This window comes from Capricornis sumatraensis, chromosome 16 (genome assembly GCF_032405125.1).
Source record: "Capricornis sumatraensis isolate serow.1 chromosome 16, serow.2, whole genome shotgun sequence".
Classification (NCBI taxonomy): domain Eukaryota; kingdom Metazoa; phylum Chordata; class Mammalia; order Artiodactyla; family Bovidae; genus Capricornis; species Capricornis sumatraensis.
In genome coordinates, this window is record NC_091084.1 from 67,629,848 (window position 1) to 67,649,990 (window position 20,143).

Sequence of the window (20,143 nt, forward strand, 5' to 3'; positions counted from 1 at the left end):
GGAAAGTTGCGTACCAGGAGGGGCGTCAGGCTACCCGCGCCCGGGTGGTGTTGTAGCCTCTCCGGGGGACTCATTAACAGCTGACCGGGTAGGAAGCACAGCTGCTTCTGGCCAGAGTGGGGTTGCCTGGGAACCGCCGCCTGAAGAGACTCCTGGCCAAGTGTCCTCATGGACTCTTGCCGGGACGCTTTGGAGCTTGGGCTCAAAATTGCACACTTGGGCATCCTTAGGTTGCTGGGGCGGGAGTTCGAAGGGGGCACTGAGAATACCAAGCTGTGACTGTTTTGCAGAACCAAAAGATTAATCTCTGAATACCCAGCGTGCTGGGGAGAATTTACCTGATAGTGATTTTTACCATTCCTGTATGTAGTCATGGAAATATGGTAATTAGACTTTACCGAATACCTCGCCAAAGGCTGTTTGCTTTCTCAGCTGCTCTTGCTTCGGTTTTAGATTTCTTTTAGGGAAGCAGAGAAGTTTTCCAACACCTCTTCTCTCCCCTGTCTCTTCCCCTCCCTCCCTTCCTCCCTCTTTGGATAAGAAAATGAGATTTAGTGGCCATTATTTCAGATCCAGAACCTCGAAGTTGTTCTTTAGTAATTCTGTTGTAAGCAAGCGTTAAAAAAAGAGGTACCAGCATTATACAGAAGGTAATATTTGTATGATTTTTAAAAAGAGATATTTATCAGATGAAGTAAGCTTGATTAATTAAAAAAAATTATTACCTACCTTGAAGGGATATCAGGAGCCTTTATGTGAAATACACTCCCTGTTTGCAGACTAAATTCCTAAATTAAAGGAAACAAAAAAAGCACAGATTACTTGACTTCTAAGAATAAACTGTTAATGTTTCAAAAACAGTGGCTAAGAGGATGGACTCTGAAAGTTGACTTCCTGGATTCAAATCCTGGCTCTGTCACTTCCTATGTTACCTTGGGCAAGTAATTTAACCTGTGTCTAGTTTCCTCATCTGTAAAATGATAATTTTACCTACCTCACTGGTTGATGTAAGTTGTGATTAGTAAGTTAATAACACGCAAAGCACTTAGAACAGGGCTTTGTACACTGTAAGTCCTAGTTGTGATGATTATATTTGAACTTATGAAAAGTAAGGTTGTTAATACACAGTTAGCTGATAAGGGTTTTAAGGTCTGGGAATCTGGTTAGTGGGTATAGATTGATAATTTTTTAGACTGGTGAGAATTGAATAAACATATGCAACAGTCAGTCCTAAAGAAAATCAGTTCTGAGTATTCATTGGAAGGAATGATGCTGAAGCTGAAGCTCCAGTGCTTTGGGCACCTGATGCGAAGAACTGACTCATTGAAAGAAACCCTGATACTGAGAAAGATTGTATGCAGGAAGAGAAGGGGACGACAGAGGATGAAAAAAACCCTGATACTGAGAAAGATTGTATGCAGGAGGAGAAGGGGACGACAGAGGATGAGATGGCTGGATGGCATTACCAACTTGATGGACATGAGTTTGAGTAATCTCCAGGAGTTGGTTGATGGACAGGGAAGCCTGGTGTGCTACAGTCCATGGGGTCACAAAGAGTCAGACACCACTGAGTGACTGAACTGAACTGATGCAACAGAAGGGGCCTCCCAGGTGGCTCAGTGGTAAAGAATCTGCCTGCAATTCAGGAAATGTGGGTTTGATCCCTGGGTTGGGAAGATCCCCTGGAGGAGGAAATGGCAACCCACTCCAGTATTCTTGCTTGGGCAATCCCATAGAGGAGCCTGGTGGGCTTGTAGTCCACGGGGCCCAAAGAGTTGGACACGACGGTGCATGCATAGGACAGTAGGACAGAGGTGTTGGTGGTGAGCTCAATTTAAGTAACAGGGAATATTTTATTCTTCTTGTTACCCTTCCACTAACTCCTGATTAAATATGCAGACTCTTAAGTTAGATTGCCTGAGTCCAAATTTGGGCTGAAACACATATTTGCTGTTTAATTCTCTTGGCCAAGTTTATTTTCTCTGTTTTCTTATCTGTGAAGTAGGGATAGTATTAGTATCTATTCATTGAGTTATTTTTGAGAGTAAATGAGATGACACACGTAAATCACACAGCACATATGTGATTATATATGCTGGTGCATAATAAGTATTGAATAAACATTAGCCTGCCAGTGCAGGAGATGCAGGTTTGATACCTGGGTCAGGAAGATCCCCTGGAGAAGGAAATGACAACCCACTCCGGCATTCTTACTTGGAAAATTCCATGTACTGGTCCAGGAGCCTGGAGGGGCTACAGTCTGCTGCTGCTGCTAAGTTGCGTCAGTCATGTCCGACTCTGTGCGACCCCATAGATGGCAGTCCACCAGGCTCCCCCATCCCTGGGATTCTCCAGGCAAGAACAGTGGAGTGGGTTGCCATTTCCTTCTCCAATGCATGAAAGTGAAAAGTGAAAGTGAAATCGCTCAGTCGTGTCCGACTCTTCGCTACCCCATGGACTGTAGCCTACCAGGCTCCTCCGCCCATGGGATTTCCCAGGCAAGAGTACTGGAGTGGGGTGCCATTGCCTTCTCCAGGGCTACAGTCTATGGGGTTGTAAAGAGTTGGATAGGACTTAGTGACTGAGCATAGCACACCATACAGCAAACATTATTTGATGGTATAATTTGTTTTATTCTGTCTGCAAAGTTTCCTTGGGCCATTTGGAATCTATGGTCAGTCTAATGCAGTTTTGGTGGGGCCTTGAAGATCAGATTTAATTAATTGCTAATTATTTTCTTCTAGTTATTTTTAGCTTGGGAGATTCAAAGTGTGATATTTTAATAATCATCTTGTGGGTTATTAAAGCAAATGAGGAACTTGAATGAGAAGGATTATGCCTAAGGTTATGAAGCAAGCCTCTTTCTTCCTCAGACATGGTGGTTTGCAGGTTCAGCAACTTGCCTTGCTTATGAAATAACCTGGGCAAGTGTTTTATTTACCTGTGGCCTATCCAGGTGTATGTGAGAGAAGGCATCTTTGCAACTAAGAAAATGCTCTCCATTGGAACTAAAGGGAAATATTGTTGGCACTCAGTTTAGTAAAGGAAAACCAGCAGTGATTACACTCAGCATGACGTGCAGATTATTTTCAGAGTTGCCCACTCTGGGGTTGAGGGAGCACCCGCGCCAGCGCCTGCTTATTGTAAACACCAGGGAAGACTGGCCATCACCCAGTAATGACTGGGCTAGAAAGCCCGCTATGCAGAGGTAATGGATCCCAGATCCCAAGGGGTGACCATACACCAAGAGTGCTTGCTTTTAAACAGAAAGTTTCACTGTAGCCTATTGGCTTCATTTTGAAGTTCATGGGGATTTTGAATTTTAAATTAATTTTTATTGGAGTATAATTGCTTTGCAACGTTGTATGAGTTTCTACTGTACAACAAAATGAATCAGCCACACATATACACATATCCCCTCCCTTTTGGACTTCCTTCTCGTTCAGGTCACCACAGTGCCTTACGTAGAGTTCTCTGTGCTATACAATGTGTTCTCATTGAAAAAACAAACAGATTACTAAAAAAAATTGATTATAAATAAAGTTCATAGGGATTTTGACTCCTCATAAAGGAAAACATGGTTATTGCAGATTAAACAAACATTTCTTAGGCAAGACATGACGAATACTACCTCTTTGTGTAGCTTTTTTGGGTGCCCAAAGATTCCTGACCTGTTTTCCCTTTGATGTCCTGCTCTTGGCTCACCCCATAATTACAGGGCCCTAAAAATAGTGGTAAAGTTGATTACTGTTAAGGTGAATTACCTCTTCTTGAAACACAAAGTGTTTGTGTTTTTAGTTTTTAGATTACACATTTTAAACCATGGCCGGATGACTTATGCATTTAAAGAATGAACAAGAACATTGAAAGTGTTTTCACTTTATTTTGCCATGTAGTTTAGATTTTGCAGTTTTGCTTTACTAACTTAAATATGTCTTCACAGGAGTAGACTATGGTATATTTTCCACGGTTTCAATGTGACTCTATTTGTCCCATCTCGGTTTTTAAATGAGTTTTTAAAAGGTGATACTATAACTAAAATAATCTGCTGAGGTGCTTCTCTTTAAATAGGCCAGATAAAAACAGGCAGGGTTTGAAAAAGAAGACACTGTTCTTCGATTGAAGGAACTTTCAAAGTCAACACATTAAAGATTCTTTTTAAGAGACAGAAATACGGGACCAATAAATTTATACAGGTTTCTCAACCCCATGCTAACATCCCTCAGCAGGGAGCATTTCACTTATTCACTATGAAGCTAGGGCATAGTTGAGAATCAAAAGAGGACTAATGGTGTGAGGTCTGGGTTTGTAGTTTCCTGTGTTTGAACTGACTTTTTTTCCCTTCCAAAGAAAGCTACTGTACTCGGAAGCATTAAATCTTACTGATCGGCGTGGCCCACGTTTTCCTGATTGCTCCAAAATAGCAGGTAACCTCATGTAACTACAGTCTTTTCAGTGTGTGGATTAACCCTATCTTGCATAGTTAATCAGGCTTGAGGCACACATTGTTTGATTTTGTTTGCTGACAGTGGAGCCAGGATTGGGTCTTCCTTCTGACCCTTGTATCAGAGAAGCATTTATGCACTAAGTTTAATATGTCAACTCGGATGCCACAGGAGTAAAATCCTTGTTGCAGCCTGAGACCAGAAAGCCCCTTTCTCTCCAAATTCTACATCATCCCTTCCCTATCTGGACACCCAGTCCAACTGGAACTAACATACTGCTGAAGGGGGCATCTTTCCCTAAAAGTTGACAAGCATAAGCTCCCAGGTTTTAGCTCCAGTAGAAATGAAGTTATTGGACCTACCTGAAGGCCAGGGGTCTGCTCAGCCCTCTCTCAATCTTTGCCGCTAAACCCGGTATTAAATGTCAGCACTTGGGGAAGATTCACTGACTGCTGACTCTGACCGTGGCCTGCAGAAGAATGATGGTAAACAGAGCATGTATGTGTGCCTACAGATGTCCCAGTGAACGCAGATCTAACGGGAGTAACTGACTGTGACTTTTTTTTTTTCTTTAGATGGTTGAGGGAGATATCCACCAGGGTGTACCCTCAAGATTTAACTGTTTCCTTACTGGTGAGCAATGAAAACCTAATCTACTATTCATCTGTAAAGACAGAAAAAAAAGCCCTGGTAGAAACCTGATTTATCAAAAACATTTTAGAAAAATGAATATAATTAATATGATTTAAATAAATACTGGGGCTTCCCAGGTGGCTCCGTGGTAAAGAACCCACCTGCCAAGCCAAACAGGAGTCATGGGTTTGATCCCCTAGTTGGGAAGATTCCCTGGAGAAGGAAGTGGCAACCCACTCCAGTATTCTGGCTTGGGAAATCCCATGGACAAAAGAGCCTGGCGGGCTACAGTCCAGGGGTTTACAGAGTCAGACATGACTTGGTGACTAAACAGCAACAACGGCAACAAATAAATACTATCGTAATTCAAATGGGAAATTATTTTTCCTAAAACAGAAACTACTAGTACCAATGTCCGTGATTTTGAGTGGTCTTCTCAAAATCAAAAGGAGTTCTGTTTATGGGAGGCCTACCACCCACTTTATATTGGGCAGCTGCTGTGTAGGATTATACAGTGGGGTGATTAAGAAAATGGGCTTTATAGTCAAGTGGCCCTGGTTTTCTCTGCCAACTTTGCTGTTTTCCAGGTGGAGTCATCTTAATCCTTAAGCCTCTGTTTCCTCACCTCTGAAATGGGGATAGAAATATCAACCTCAAAAGACTGTTGCAAAAAGATTAAATAAATGTTCCGCCAAGGAAAATATTCCACAGCAGTCTTAAAAACTGTGATAGTAGCCTCCCCTGTCCCTATTCCAAAGTTTCACAGTCAAAGGAAGAGTAAACCAAAGGGTTCCGAGCAGATGTAAAAGCTGGCTTAATTTTTTAAGATAAATTTTATTTTTTAGAGCAGTTTTAGGTTTGTAGCAAAATTGTGTGAATAGTAGAGTTTCCATATACCTGGTGCCCCTACTCATTCATAGCCTCTTGTTATCAGTACCTCCCACCAGAGATACATTTGTTAAAATAGATGAACCTGCATTGACACATTGTGCTGTGCTTAGTCGCTCAGTTGTGACCGACTGTTTGCAACCCCGTAGACTGCAGCCCGCCAGGTTCCTTTTTCCGTGGGGATTCTCCAGGCGAGAATACTGGAGTGGGTTGCCGTGCCCTCCTCCAGGGGATCTTCCCAACTCAGGGATCGAACCCAGATCTCCTGCATTGCAGGTGGATTCTTTACTCACTGAGCCACCAAGGAAGCCCACACTGACACATTATTATCACTCAACGTTCAGAGTTTAAGTTAACATTCACTCTTGGTGGTGTACATTCAGGGGTTTGGACAAATGTATAATGGCATGTATCTATTATTACAGGATCATGCAGAATAATTTCACTGCCCTAAAAGTTCTCTGTTCTCCACCTACTCACTGCTCCCTTTCCTCAACCCCTGAAACCACTAATCTTTTTTTTATTGTTTCCATACTTTTGCGGATTTCACGATGTCATATAGTTTTCAGATTGGCTTCTTTCCCTTAGTAGCATGCATTTAAGTTTCCTCCATGTCTTTCTATGACTTGATAGCTCATTTCTTTTTAGCTCTGAATAGTAGTATTTCATTGCCTGGATATCCACAGTTCATCTGTCTTCCTACCAAACGACACCTTGGTTGCTTTCAGATTTTGGCAGTTATAAATAAAGCTGCTATAAACATCCATGTGCAGGTTTTTGTGTGGACGTAAGTTTTCAAGTCCTTTGGGTAAATACGAAGGAGCCCTGTTAGTGAATCATATGGTAAGAGTATGTTTAGTTTTGTAAGAAACCTCCAAACTGTCTTTATGATTTTGTATACCCACTAGCAGTGAATGAGAGTTCATGTTGCTTACATCCTCACCAGCAGTTGATGTGGTCAACATTCTGGATCTTGGCAATGCTGATAGGTGTGTAGTATCTCACTGTTTGAATTTTGTCACTTCGCTAATGACTTGATGCGAACATCTCTCCATTTGCTTGTAATCTGTACGTCTTCTTCAGTGAGGTGTCTACCAAGGTGTTTGGCCTATTTTTTAATCAGGTTATTTGTCTTTTCGTTGTTGCATCTTAAGAGTTCTTTGTATATTTTGGATAACAGTTCTTTATCAGATTTTTTTTTTTGCAAGTATTTTCTCCCATCGTATGGCTTTTCTTTTCATTCTTTTGTCTGTGTTTTTTGGTGAGCATAAGTCTTTAATTTTGGTGAAGTTCAGCTTATCAATTATATTTTTAATGGATCATGCCTTTAGTGTTGTATCTAAAAACCCCATTGCCATATCCAAGGTCATCTAGGTTTTCTTCTGATATAAAACGTCTAGGAGTTTCATAATTTTGTGGTTTACTCTTTGTTCAGTGATCCATTTTATTAATAAGCCTAGATTCCTATTTTTGCTTGTGGGTGTCCAGTTGTTCCAGAATCCTTTGTTGAAAAGACTATTTTTCCTCTGTTGTGTTGCCCTTGCTCCTCTGTCAGAGATCAGTTAGCTCTACTTAGGTGGATCTATCCTGGGTTCTCTGTTCGGTTCCATTGATCTCTTTGTATATTCTTTCACCGATACCACACTGCCTTGATTACTGTAGCTGACTTAATTTTAAAACAATCCATTAAAAACAGTTACCTCAAGAAAAATATATACCATTTATTAAGCCCATTTCCTAACCAGAAATTTTTTTGTGTTCTAATTTTTATCCAGGTGTACATACATTAATAATTATGATAAGAATGTATTTAAATTGTGTTTTATCTTTTCAATGTAATGTTATTTCATATATGCTATGAAATGTATATTTCCACCTTTATAATTTTTAATACTTGCCTAAAATTCCATTAGGTAAATATAATGTAATCTATCAGACCGTTCAATGTTGTTGGTCATTTAGTCAGGTTCTGTGTGGCTTAGATGATAGAATGTAGTGATTAGAGGTAGATAGATTTGGATTTGAGTCTGAGTTCTGCCACTTACTAGCTGAATGGCTTTTTTGATCTTCAGTCCTTATCTCTAAAACAACGGTGATACCTGCCTTATTGGGAGGATGGATGGATATGAAGTGTCTGTTATAGAGAGTGTACTCAATAAATCTGTCTAATGATGATGTGCCATAAATTTATTTGTAAAAGTGAAGATGTTCATTTTTTGAAAAATTTTAGGATGCGTTTTCAGGGTTGACTTTTTAAAAACCAAGCAAGTAGCTCAGTTGTTTGGCTGATTTTCATCATTTGAAATGTTGATCATTCTTTGAAAAATGTCATCATCTCTTCTGGTTACTCCCTACAGTGATTTTTTAAATCTCTTTCTGCAAAAGAGCATTGGGTTATTTCCCTAACCTATTCATGGTGTTGTATAACGATTATGGCACTTGAAATTCCAGCATCAGTGACAGCTCTCATCTAATTGACATAGTGGATATCTCCACAATAAATATAAAATAATAAATGCAACACAGAAACCAGGGGTGGGTTTAGGTAAGTGCTTTAGCCTTTGCGTTCTACTAACACCAGAAAACAGGTAGTTGGTTGCTGAGTGGGTTAGTTGTCCCCAGCCTATCAAAATGCTAGCACAGAAGCTAAATGTGAAGTCATGAACAATATTTATACAGCATCCACTGTGTACCTCCACTGTGGAGGATTAGGGAAAAAAAATATTACAGACACAGGTCTTGCCTTAAGGAGCTTGCATGATAGTAGGAAGTAGTCACCCTTTCTCAAAAGTTCACCAAGAAATCACAATTATAGGGGCAGAGTCAAATTCATGCTGTGATATGTGTATTTCTTCTACCTTAAATCCAAAGACAATGGGCAATTAAAGAATACAAGTCAGTGTCATTACAGAGTAAAATAATCTTTATTCCACAGAGGAGATAAAAGACTTAGTAATGGGATATACTGTCATAGTAATTGAATAAAAAGGAAACATAGTTGGAGAAAAATAGAACGTCAGAGATGGAAGACAGCTTCAGATCCTGTCCCTTTATACCTACATCCACACTACTTAAGGCTAGAAAAGTTAAATAACTTGAAAGGGTAACACAGCTGCAGGAGTGTGTGTACATGGTGAGCTGAGGCGGGCAGAGGAGGAGCACAGTTTTGTGAACTCGTGACAGTGTTTCCCAGGAAATGTAGTGACCTGTCAAGCATTTCCATCCCCTTTTATAAATGAAAAAACAACTGAAATGACATTATTGCCCAACGGGTTAGCAAGTGTTTGAAATAAGGTCGATGGCAGCTTTTCATAGCATTCAAACAGGCATAGACAAGTTTTGCTTTTTTAAATAAGTGGCTGACTTTTTTTCAGGAAATAATGTAAATAGTATGGGAAAGGGAGATGTCTGACTTGTTGAATGAATCCCACGATAGAAGCCACAACCGAAACTAGCACAGAGGAGAAAAGAGGAAGGAAGAGGAAACATAGACGGAAGCAATCTACAGTTAGTGTGATGGATTGTCAAGAGAAGAACATGACAAATGAGTTGTCATTTTTTATTTAAAGTGATGAATTAAATGCAGCCACATGACCGGAACATTCTCTGATTTTTAAGGAGGATTCCTAATTGTAGAATAAAATGGACCAACATTTCAGAGGTGATTTACAGTGTTGTTTCAGAAAGAAAATGCACTTAAAATTTTTATTCTTAGAGAAGGAGGGAATTTGTGTTTCTTAACTTCTCCCTGAGCGCTGAAGAATTGATGCTTTTGAACTGTGGTGTTGGAGAAGACTCTTGAGAGTCCCTTGGACTGCAAGGAGATCCAACCAGTCCATTCTGAAGGAGATCAACCCTGGGATTTCTTTGGAAGGAATGATGCTAAAGCTGAAACTCCAGTACTTTGGCCACCTCATGTGAGGAGTTGACTCACTGGAAAAGACTCTGATGCTGGGAGGGATTGGGGGCAGGAGGAGAAGGGGACGACAGAGGATGAGATGGCTGGATGGCATCATGACTCGATGGACGTGAGTCTGAGTGAACTCCGGGAGTTGGTGATGGACAGGGAGGCCTGGTGTGCTGTGATTCATGGGGTCGCAAAGAGTCAGGTATGACTGAGCGACTGAACTGAACTACTTTTGTGTATAGAAACCATGCTGGCAAAAAGAAATTGGTTTTTATGTAGGTGTATGTGTGTGTTATGTTGTGTACATCGAAGCAAAATTGCAAATAAAGTGCTGAGGGAAATTGGAAATTAGGGCATCATTGTGTTATTCCTTAAGGCCCATTTGTTATTCTACGGTCATAGGAATTTAGAATCAAAAATAGCTGAGAAATACAGCTTTAAAATCTTCTTTTTAAGAGAATGTCAAATGAGAAGGTCGATATTATTTGCACCATCTGGCATTTTGAAACACTTTTTGAAATGAATTCCTAAAAACAGGGTTGATTTAGTCTGGTGGGTCTACACTTGCTCCTAACTAGCTGTGCAGGTGTTGCTTTAAAGCAGGCTTTCTGGTTTTGTGGAAGTGCTGTGTGCTGAGCACGTGGCCCACAGGCTGGGAAGCCAGACAAAGAGATGAGTTTAATTGAGAGTGGATGTTTTTGTGCCACAGTTGTCATGCAATACAGATAAAATGCACAATAATGGGACATTGTATCCATGGGAATTCGGGATTACAGTTGAGCTAATAACTCTTTTATGATTGAAACCTTATTGCGTGATTATAGAGCTCTAAAGTTGACTTAGAAACTCTACTGCCTGTTTGGATCCACAGGTTTATGAGGGGCCTTGAAAAAAATCTTCACTGAAATACTCACTATTATTGTCCATAACTCATTGAGGTAGATGATCACATTTCTGAGGCCAGGAGATCAGTTTTGAGTAACATTGAAATATGCGTATTGTACATTTTTCTTGATAAAATGTACTAGTCGGGAGGTCATGCATTGGAGAAGGAAATGGCAACCCACTCCAGTGTTCTTGCCTAGGGAATCCCAGGGATGGCAGAGCCTGGTGGGTTGCCGTCTGTGGGGTCACACAGAGTCGGACACGACTGAAGCGACTTGGCAGCAGCAGCAGTGATCAGTGAATATGTTTGTAGCTTTGTTAGGAGGTGAAGGTAGGTGATTGACTCAAATTTTTCAAAAAAGCAAATTAAGAAACAAAAATGATAGTGGAAAAGTAATTTTTTTGCTTTCAAAAACGCTGGATTTTCTAAAATTTGTCTTACGGGTACATCTTTCAGCTTCCATGTCCACAGGTAATTTGCTTTTTTTAAAAAAAAAATAAGGAGTAAGCAAGGAGAGGGAAGTTCTGAATGCTTAACTCTTTGCATTTTTGTTTAATGGAATTAATAACTGTGTAATTGAAAACAGTCTAATAGTTGACCCGCCTCAGTGAGTCAATGTAGACATTTCTGGATTGGCTTGAGCAGCTTGGAGGAAGAGTATGTTTTGGGGAAATAAAATTGATTTTATACAATCTGTTGATGAGCAAGTCTTAGTAAATTATAGCTTCAAGAAACCCCATTATGGTAACTTGGATGGATGATCAGGAAAGGGAAGCAAATTTTTCAAGAGGAAACTTTTTGCTTAAACATGTAATTTTATAGGTTAGTATTATTCCCACTCTCTAGAGCTTATTGCAAGAGGAAAACCATCAACACGCCCAAGTTCCAACATTCTTGGTAAACTTTTACTGGGTGTTTTCTCTTTCTCTTTTCCTTAAGATGAGATTTTTGTCAAGGAAAAAGTATAACAAAGATGTGCCAACTTCTGAGACCTCTGCACAGATGACAATATGCAGCTTTTCTCCTCTAAAGCTTTGTTGTTGTTTAGTCACTAAGCCGTGTCTGACTCTTTTGTGACCCCATGGACGTAGCCGCCAGTCTCCTCTGTCCATGCAATTTTCCAGGCAAGAATACTGGAGTGGGTTGCCATTTCCTTCTCCAGGGGATCTTCCCAGCCCATGGATCGAACCTGCATCTCTTGCATTGGCACTGAACCACCTGGGAAGCTGCTTTTCTAAAGCTTTATAGTTAGCAGTTATCTCCAAGCCTCTCCTGCCTCCCACCAAAGGCTTCCTTTAATATTCACTGCAAAGGGTTGTATCAAGGGGAATCTATATGGAAATCTAGAGGCTTATACTGTCAGCTTTTTTGGTGATAATGGAGAATTCCATGCTTTTTAAAGTGTTAGAAAAGGCTCGTTGGGAGAAGCTTGTAACTTGAAGTGTTGTGTATTCTTTGATGCCAGAATGTATGTTTTTATCACCCAGATAAAAACTGTAAAGGAATTTAGATCCTCTTCTATTTCATAAGAAGTTTTGTATTTATGTCTTCCTCTTTTCCTTTGTTTTCCTGTTTGTATTGGTAAATGTCTAAAACAAATGATATATATGCGTGTGTGTGTGTGTGCATTTTGCCTCAAGAGGTTTTGTATGTTATTGGGATATTATTGGGAAAAAGAACATAGTTGTAGTCAGACACATGAATACACCCAACCTGAGTGAGATTGCTGCTTATTTCTTAATTTCCTGACTTCATCTATGCATTAAAAATCATAACCAGGAACATCTCATTACTGTCTATGAGAACCATGTAATGCTGCTCACCGGTAGAGTCATCAGTTGGCAAAAACCTCACTTAAGTTTCTTTTCGAGATTCATTCATTTGTATTCTGTGATTGAACTAGATGACCTTTAGGTTTCTGTCAACTCTGAGAATCTGTGCCAATTTCTGTCACTGAATTTCATTCTCCTTAATATGATCTAAACAACATGAAAATATTATAGGATGCAAAATAGTTGTTGTTCAGTCAAGGCAGAGGCTGTCAGTTTATACCAGGTCTCTTCTATCATGTAAATAAATCTGTACCCTTACTGTGTAATTTGGTCATTTGAGATTTGTTCATTTTCCAAAGTATAAAAAGAGACCTAGCCTGTGCAGCACCAAGGTTGACGTTTTCCTTCCTCAGGCTTTGTGAGTTCTTTGTAAAATATCCCATTTTACCTTTCATACTTCAGGAGCAGCTTTGAACAGAACTATGAGAATTTGAGACAGTGGGCTTTGATAGTCCCTGCGAAACTCTTTAAAAATGTGTTATCTATTACTTTCAAGTATCAGCAGTAAGCCTCACAGTTAACAACAACAGCAAACACGATTTTGCAGGCATATACCTTTCTCTACTGTTAGGAAGCAGATTATATGTTTTGAAAGGTTACTAGCTCAGGGTGACATGCTTCTTAAGGCTTCTTGCTCTCGTCTCTGACAAATGTGTTTTAAGTAAGTCACATGAGGCAGGGATCTGAAGATAAGTATCAAAAAAATGCTACATCAGCGGTGATAGTTCCACATACCTTATTTTATAATAATGTCTGTAAAGGAGTGGGACCCTTTACAGGGACCTTCCCAGGACAGATCACCCCTCAATCCCCACTCTGTCCTCTGCTTGCCTCTTGTTTATAAAAAGGCTTTAGTCTCCTAAACCTTCCCTGAGCTCCAAAGAGCAGATTCAAACAGGTACTATCTAGAGAAGTGAGGGAATGTGCAAACAAAGGAAAAAACAGCCCAACATAATTTTTTTCTATTGTTAGCTTAAACCAGTGTCTTGATTTATGATCCCGAACTGTTGAGATAATGTCCTGTGGGTTCAACCTACTGGCTCCAAGTGGACCTGAAATTGATGACACAGAGAGAGTCAATTAAAAACTGAAACTCCTAAACCATCATGAAGGCTCTAAGTATATAACAAAATGTCCCAACCATTGCTTTTGCTTTCTCCTAGAAAGAAAGAAAGACCTTTGCCCCTGTTCCATAGAAATGGAATGAAGGATTGACAGTGGGGACTTATGGCCAGGGCATGAGCTGATCCATCTTGAACAGCACAGATTTTCAAGTTCATGGGCATTTTCCTTTCCTGCTGGCCCTGGCATGCCTCAGAGCTGCCTAGATAATGACAAGCTGACGAGGAGAGAATGAGAACTTATCTCGCTTGCTTAAGAATTTCAGAAACCAACCTCGAGGACATGGGAATGGAATGATCCTGAGTAGAAAATTAATGAACACTTAATGAGGATGACATTAAGTAGACCAGTTTGGACATGATTATCGGAGCTGACTGCCGTTCTGCATGTCGACCCCTGCTTGTACATCCCTGAAACTCCCCTTGAAAGCCTTGGTCTCCTAGCCAGCAACTTGGAGATGACCTTAGGACATTAGCCCACCATCTCCCCAGGTCACTGGCCTCCTGAATAAGGCAGCTTTTCCTTTTTTACCAATACTTGTCTCTCAAGTATTGTTCTTTATGGCAGTGAGCAAACCTGGGTTCAGTACCAGCCTGGATGTGTTGTGTGTTCTTTCAGAGAGCAGATGACACCACCTGGCTTGAGTGGTGTTAGTTTTGTTATTTGATAGGAAGAAAGCGGGTCTCCAGGAAGATGGTGTGGTTCTTGTGCTAGCTCCCAGGGACTCAGTAAGAAGAGAATCCTGTTCCTAAGGAAGCTTGTGGTCTTTTGTGGAGTTTAGTAGTCCAAGCAGAGCAGTACATCCTCCCAGTGGTTCCTTTTGGAGGCTGTGATTATGAAAGTGTATGTTGTTACACATTTACTTATCATCACAATGTGTTCTGGGTCTTTTTTATGTGGAGCTTTAAGCTTTAAGACAAAAAAAACCAAATCAAAGAATCCTGTTATCCAGACAAGTATATCTCTGTCTCTTCCTTTTTCTCTTTTAGAAAAATACTTCATAGTAAAAACACAAACTAATGTGAACGGTAACTGAAAAAGCAATGCTTCCTTCTAGAAAACCACTAGGATTTGCATAAACCACTTGATTGTCTGGTAAATGATTATCTGCTCTGTCAGTCTCTGAGGACTTTTAACATGAGGTTATTTGTATTTTCATAGATAAGGAAAGTTCTAAATTTGAAGGTGGGTTAAACTCTTTAAATCATGACAGCTTGTAAAGCTGGATTTTGCAAGTCTTTTTAAAAAGTCCATACAGTTACTGTATTGTGATAACCACAGGAACAAAATTAAAGACATTGAAAGATGTTGAATTTGTGCTGCGCACAGCCCGTTAATTGTCTGCCTTTAGTAAAATTGAGATGTGTTAAGGCTAAATACTCAAAATATACCAATTTGAGAATTGCAAAGCATGTCTAAAGGAATTCCTATTATAACTCTCAAAGCATCCATGGGAAGGCATCTACAGCAATATAAGATACAACCTGGCTGCTTCTGTTTGATATTTGTCTGCAGAAGTAGATTACCTGAGATAGCTTGAGGAAGAGGTTGCTATAATACAGTGCTGGAATTTTGCTGGGGTCCACTTCTGGAAAAGCAGATTGACATTAACATTTTGGTAATTAAGTATTTGTCCTACTGATAGTTAAATAATAACCACCTTTGAATTTATCATTATTTATTAGCTAGCAGTTGCAAGCATAATTTATTAAACTATGGGTTGCTGAAGCCTGGCAGTATTATAAACTGCATAAACTGTAACTGGTGCTTTTTCTTATACCTAATTTTCAGGTACAAATTGTTTCTTTCATTTTGGGTTGGTGCATAGCTAGACTTTTTATTTTCACTTGGACTGCTACAATATCATGTTTTATCTAGGGTTGTAAAGCATCATGAATTCTCTTGATTGATCTTTGGGTAATATTAGTACCTTCAAAGTCAAAGGGGTCACAGTCAACACAGGTCTTCATGTAAACAAAGGACAGAATACTAAGACTTATCCGTTGTTGTCATCCTCATGGCTGACATTTCTTGAGGCCCCCTGTATATTCATCTAATCCTTACAGCAGTCTTGAGAGGTACCTGTAGCTTCATACTTCCTATTTAAAACTCTTGGGGTCAGTTGTCTTTCAGAATTTAAAAGTGTTTTGGAGTTTAGAAAGGTAATCAGGGCAAATGCCACATATTATTAATACACAAAATCTACAGTGGAGTCTGGAAAAGCACCTCAAAAGCAAGCCCATTAGTTTTTTTTTTTTTTCAGGGAAACGTAAATAGTAATACTATTTATACAGAATAAATAAAAGCCACAAACACTTTCATGTTAATGCAGGTTGGGTCTTGCCACTAAGTGAGTTTGGGTATCATCTTGTGAATATATTTTTGGTTTGTTTTTCCTTAACTTTATGGTAAGTATCAAATAATAAAGTTAAGAACAGACACCAGATGTTCACTTTTATTCCGGAAAAATAGAAGAACCACGGAATTTATGTAGTATCGGAGAACCCCTCCCGTGAATCACACTGGCTGTGTAGGCTGTCATTATTCTTCTGCTTTTTGTAGATTGTCGTTTTTCTCAAAGCTGTGTAAGAATCATATTTCACACAGAATGAACGGAATTCAACAAGGTGAAATATCACAACTAAAAACAAAGTTCAGGCTCCTCAAGGATTGAGGTATTGTCTCAGCTGACAAGCGTTTAGTTAGCGAAGTAGTCAGTGATCTGACAATGTGAAGGGGCCACGATCTTTGCATGAAGTAGGAGTGAGCCATTTAGAATATGAGAGTTAATCAAATCTCATTGTCTCCAGACTGTCCCTGGAATCTTGTCTTCATTTCTGGATGACATATTTTAAAGGGAAGCAGACAGTGTGAAATCTTTTCCAGGTAGATTGATCAGAAGGGTGAAAGGATTCAAAGCCATGTCACATAAGGTACAGATACAGTGACCGGGTAGGCTTAGCAGAGTTTTTGGCCAACTTCTAACAATATTTGACTGTAGTACCTGCTCAAATGAATAATATTAGCTTGAGATGGATGGACCGCCAACTCTGTGCCATGTCCTGAGCTATGAAAAGATATGGACCCTTTCTCTCATGGGCTCCAGGTCTCATAGAAGACACAGACATGTATACAGCTATTTACAATACACGGGGATAAGTGGAACAGTGGACACAGCAGAGAAAAGCAGCACAGAAGTTATGATGTGCTCTTGTGCTGATGGGAGATGGAAAACTAAAGCCTTCAGAGACAAACTGAATTCTGAACAGAATTTTGAAAAATAAATTTGTGTAAGTGGATTAAATAAGATTGAGAAAGGACAGGATAGGCTTGCCCAAATATTTGAAAGGATATCATGTATGAAAAGAAATGGTTCAGTCCCCTCCAGGGGCCCAGGACCAGTTTGGGGTATGGAACACAAAGACACATTTAGGCTATTTTAGAAGGAAGCTTTAATAGAGCTGTCCAAAGGCTTCTTTGGAACATAAAGGGTTTCCAATATCTGGATGTGTTACAGCACAGACAAGTCAACTGTTTGGCAGCAATAGTACCAGAGTATGGAGGGTGTGTGTATGTATGTCATGCAGTAGATAGAGAAACATAGTGAAGTATTTAGGGGCATGGGTTCTAGGGTCACACTTCTAGAACTGACATTTCTGCTTACTGGCTCTGTAATCTGAGCTAAAATTGATATGAAGTTAAAGAACAGTACCTGGTATCTAATAGGTGCTCAATAAGTAACAAATATTAGCAACTGTTGCTGTTGTCTTTGGATGGGTGGTTGGTTTATCTCACCTTGAAAGATTTTTAGTTTCTAGTTATGTAACTGTGTGATGATTTCCCTGTGAATTAAGAAGATGGTAACCAGGAAACAGGCAAAAATAAAATTGGGATAGTTAACAATCCTGCAGTTGAGATATGAATATAACTCTGGTCTCTTAAACCAGGGTATATCACTCTAATAACTATCTTGATTTGTCCTTTTGGGGTCTTGGAATTCTTCCACCTACCCATCTAGAGTATTTTTAAGAGGCTGGTACTGCACAACTCACCATAGCTCATGTTTTTCTTGGTCTTGTAGATAAAGTGGCCTTACGAATAGGAATGCCTGCCCAGACACCAGAATTGGAGATGATGGATGAAGATCGGCTAACTGAAGAAGTCTTGGATAAGTTTGTTAATTGTCATCAGCAAACATATGAAGAATTTCTGAAAACATTCACTCATCTTTCAAAAGGTAAGATGGAAAAGTAAACTTTCTATAACAGTAGTGAAGTGAAAGTTGCTCAGTTGTGTCCAATTCTTTGCAATCCCATGGACTGTAGCTCCTCAGGCTCGTCTGTCCCTCGGGATTCTCCGGGCAAGGATACTGGAGTGTATCCTCCCCATGTCCTCCTCCACGGGATCTTCCTAACCCAGGGATTGAACCCAGGTCTCCCACATTGCAGGTGGATTCTTTACCAACTGAGCCAGCAGGGAAGCCCAGTAGAGGTAACGAATTTTATTATGATTTTATGTCTTTGCTGTCTTTTCAGAAAGACTATTGAATGAGCATTCATTCATTCCATTGTTTTGATCAGGTTATTCTCATCAAGGCATTTGCAACTGATGCATATAAATGCTAACTTTTTTATCCAGCCAAGAGTTGTATTATGGAGTCTGAGCCATTGAATTTGAGAACCAAAAAGGACCAGAGAAATCATATAGTATAATCCCTTTGTTTTAGTTTTGAAAAAATACAAGTGCAAAGAGTCCAGGCTTTTAAGAGCATACTGAAAACATTGAAGAAATCTAGCACCATGTAGGATATGGAGTCATACCTCGCACGTTTGGATTCTGGCATTGCTACTTTCTGGCTCGAGGGGAAGTCACTTGGTAAAGGGGGGATATTCATAGTACCGTAAAGGTTGATGTAGGCTAATTGAGATAATCCATGTAAACCTCTTAGCATAATGGCTAGCTTGTAAATGCTTAATGAAGGCTAGGTATTGTTATTGTTGTTATTGTGCTGCTGATTATGCTGTGGTTTCTGTAGAATGGAAGCCACTCTTTAGACCAGAAGTGATAACTGAAGCCCTAGAGGCTAAACGCGTGTTCTGTGTTTTGTAATGTGTTTGGTTACCTCATGCAGTATTGTTATTGTTTTATTGAGCCAACATTTAAAAGTTGGAAATGTTACACAAAAATCTTGATTTTCTATCTTTTCTTTTTTTCTGATTAAGTGAGAAGATGGTTACCTCTTATTTCCCTGATGGCAGTATCAGCAGCTAGAGTTCAGGAGCCCATGCCCTGCGACCTCACTAGTGTGACACAATCTCTGGCTCTCACACACCCTAAAACCGTGTGCATATCCTGCCTGCTTCTTTCACGTCACTGGCTCCTGTAGGCATTGAGTTCTGTTTCGACTGCCATTGGCTTGCTCTCAACCTTGGTCCTTTTTGGGTCATGATTCCACATTTGGGAGACTATTGACTTACCTGTATGTTGGACTCAACTCCAGGGCCCTAATGGGGCCTAGGAATATAGACTTTTTAAAAGTTCCTGTGGTGATTTTAATGTCTACCCAGGATTGAAAATAGGGAGTTCCATAATTTCTTAGGTTATGACAATCTCAGGATCCTCAGCTTCATGATTTGAAGCCATAATTCATGTGTCCTTAATAAATGTAAAAGAAGTGAAGTTATAATTAAGAAAAGGAAAAGAGATTCTAACCTGTTTCTTTTATTGTACAAGGTAGTGGGAATATCTATCTGTTTTGTTTACTCTTAAGGGAGATATGGTTAGGGCTCCAAAATCACTGCAGATGGTGATTGCAGCTATGAAATTAAAAGATGCTTACTCCTTGGAAGGAAAGTTATGACTGACCTAGATAGCACATTAAAAAGCAGAGATATTACTTTGCCAACAAAGGTCTGTCTAGTCAAGGCTATGGTTTTTCCAGTGGTCATATATGGATGTGAGTGTTGGACTGTGAAGAAAGCTTAGCGCCGAAGAATTGATGCTTTTGAACTGTGGTGTTGGAGAAGACTCTTGCGAGTCCCTTGGACTGCAAGGAGATCCAACCAGTCCATTCTAAAGGAGAGCAGCCCTGGGTGTTCTTTGGAAGGAATGATGCTAAAGCTGAAGCTCCAGTACTTTGGCCACCTCATGCAAAGTGTTGGAAAAGACTCTGATGCTGGGAGGGATTGGGGGCAGGAGGAGAAGGGGACAACAGAGGATGAGATGGCTGGATGGCATCACTGACTCAATGCACATGAGTTTGGGTGAACTCCTGGAGTTAGTGATGGACAGGGAGGCCTAGCGTGCTGTGATCCATGGGGTCGCAAAGAGTTGGACATGACTGTCAACTAAACTGAACTGAACTAAACTGAAAGGGAAATAGAGAATTTAGGAAATACTTTGTTAAGTTGGGGCTGAGAATGATCTATTT

At 40.0% G+C, this 20,143-nt stretch overlaps 1 protein-coding gene across 2 annotated transcripts in view; it reads left to right on the plus strand.

The window, feature by feature from the left end:
- Positions 1–20,143, plus strand: part of IFTAP (intraflagellar transport associated protein) — a 67,809-nt gene that overhangs the window by 142 nt on the left and 47,524 nt on the right. The window contains exons 2-4 of one of the 2 annotated variants that reach the window (XM_068989077.1): positions 4,351–4,427; positions 5,021–5,078; positions 17,795–17,950. In XM_068989077.1, coding sequence (XP_068845178.1) covers positions 5,021–5,078; positions 17,795–17,950 — 214 coding nt within the window. In that variant the 5' untranslated portion in view covers positions 4,351–4,427. The remainder of the gene's footprint in view (positions 1–4,350; positions 4,428–5,020; positions 5,079–17,794; positions 17,951–20,143) is intronic. The other variant, XM_068989078.1, reaches the window with a different exon arrangement.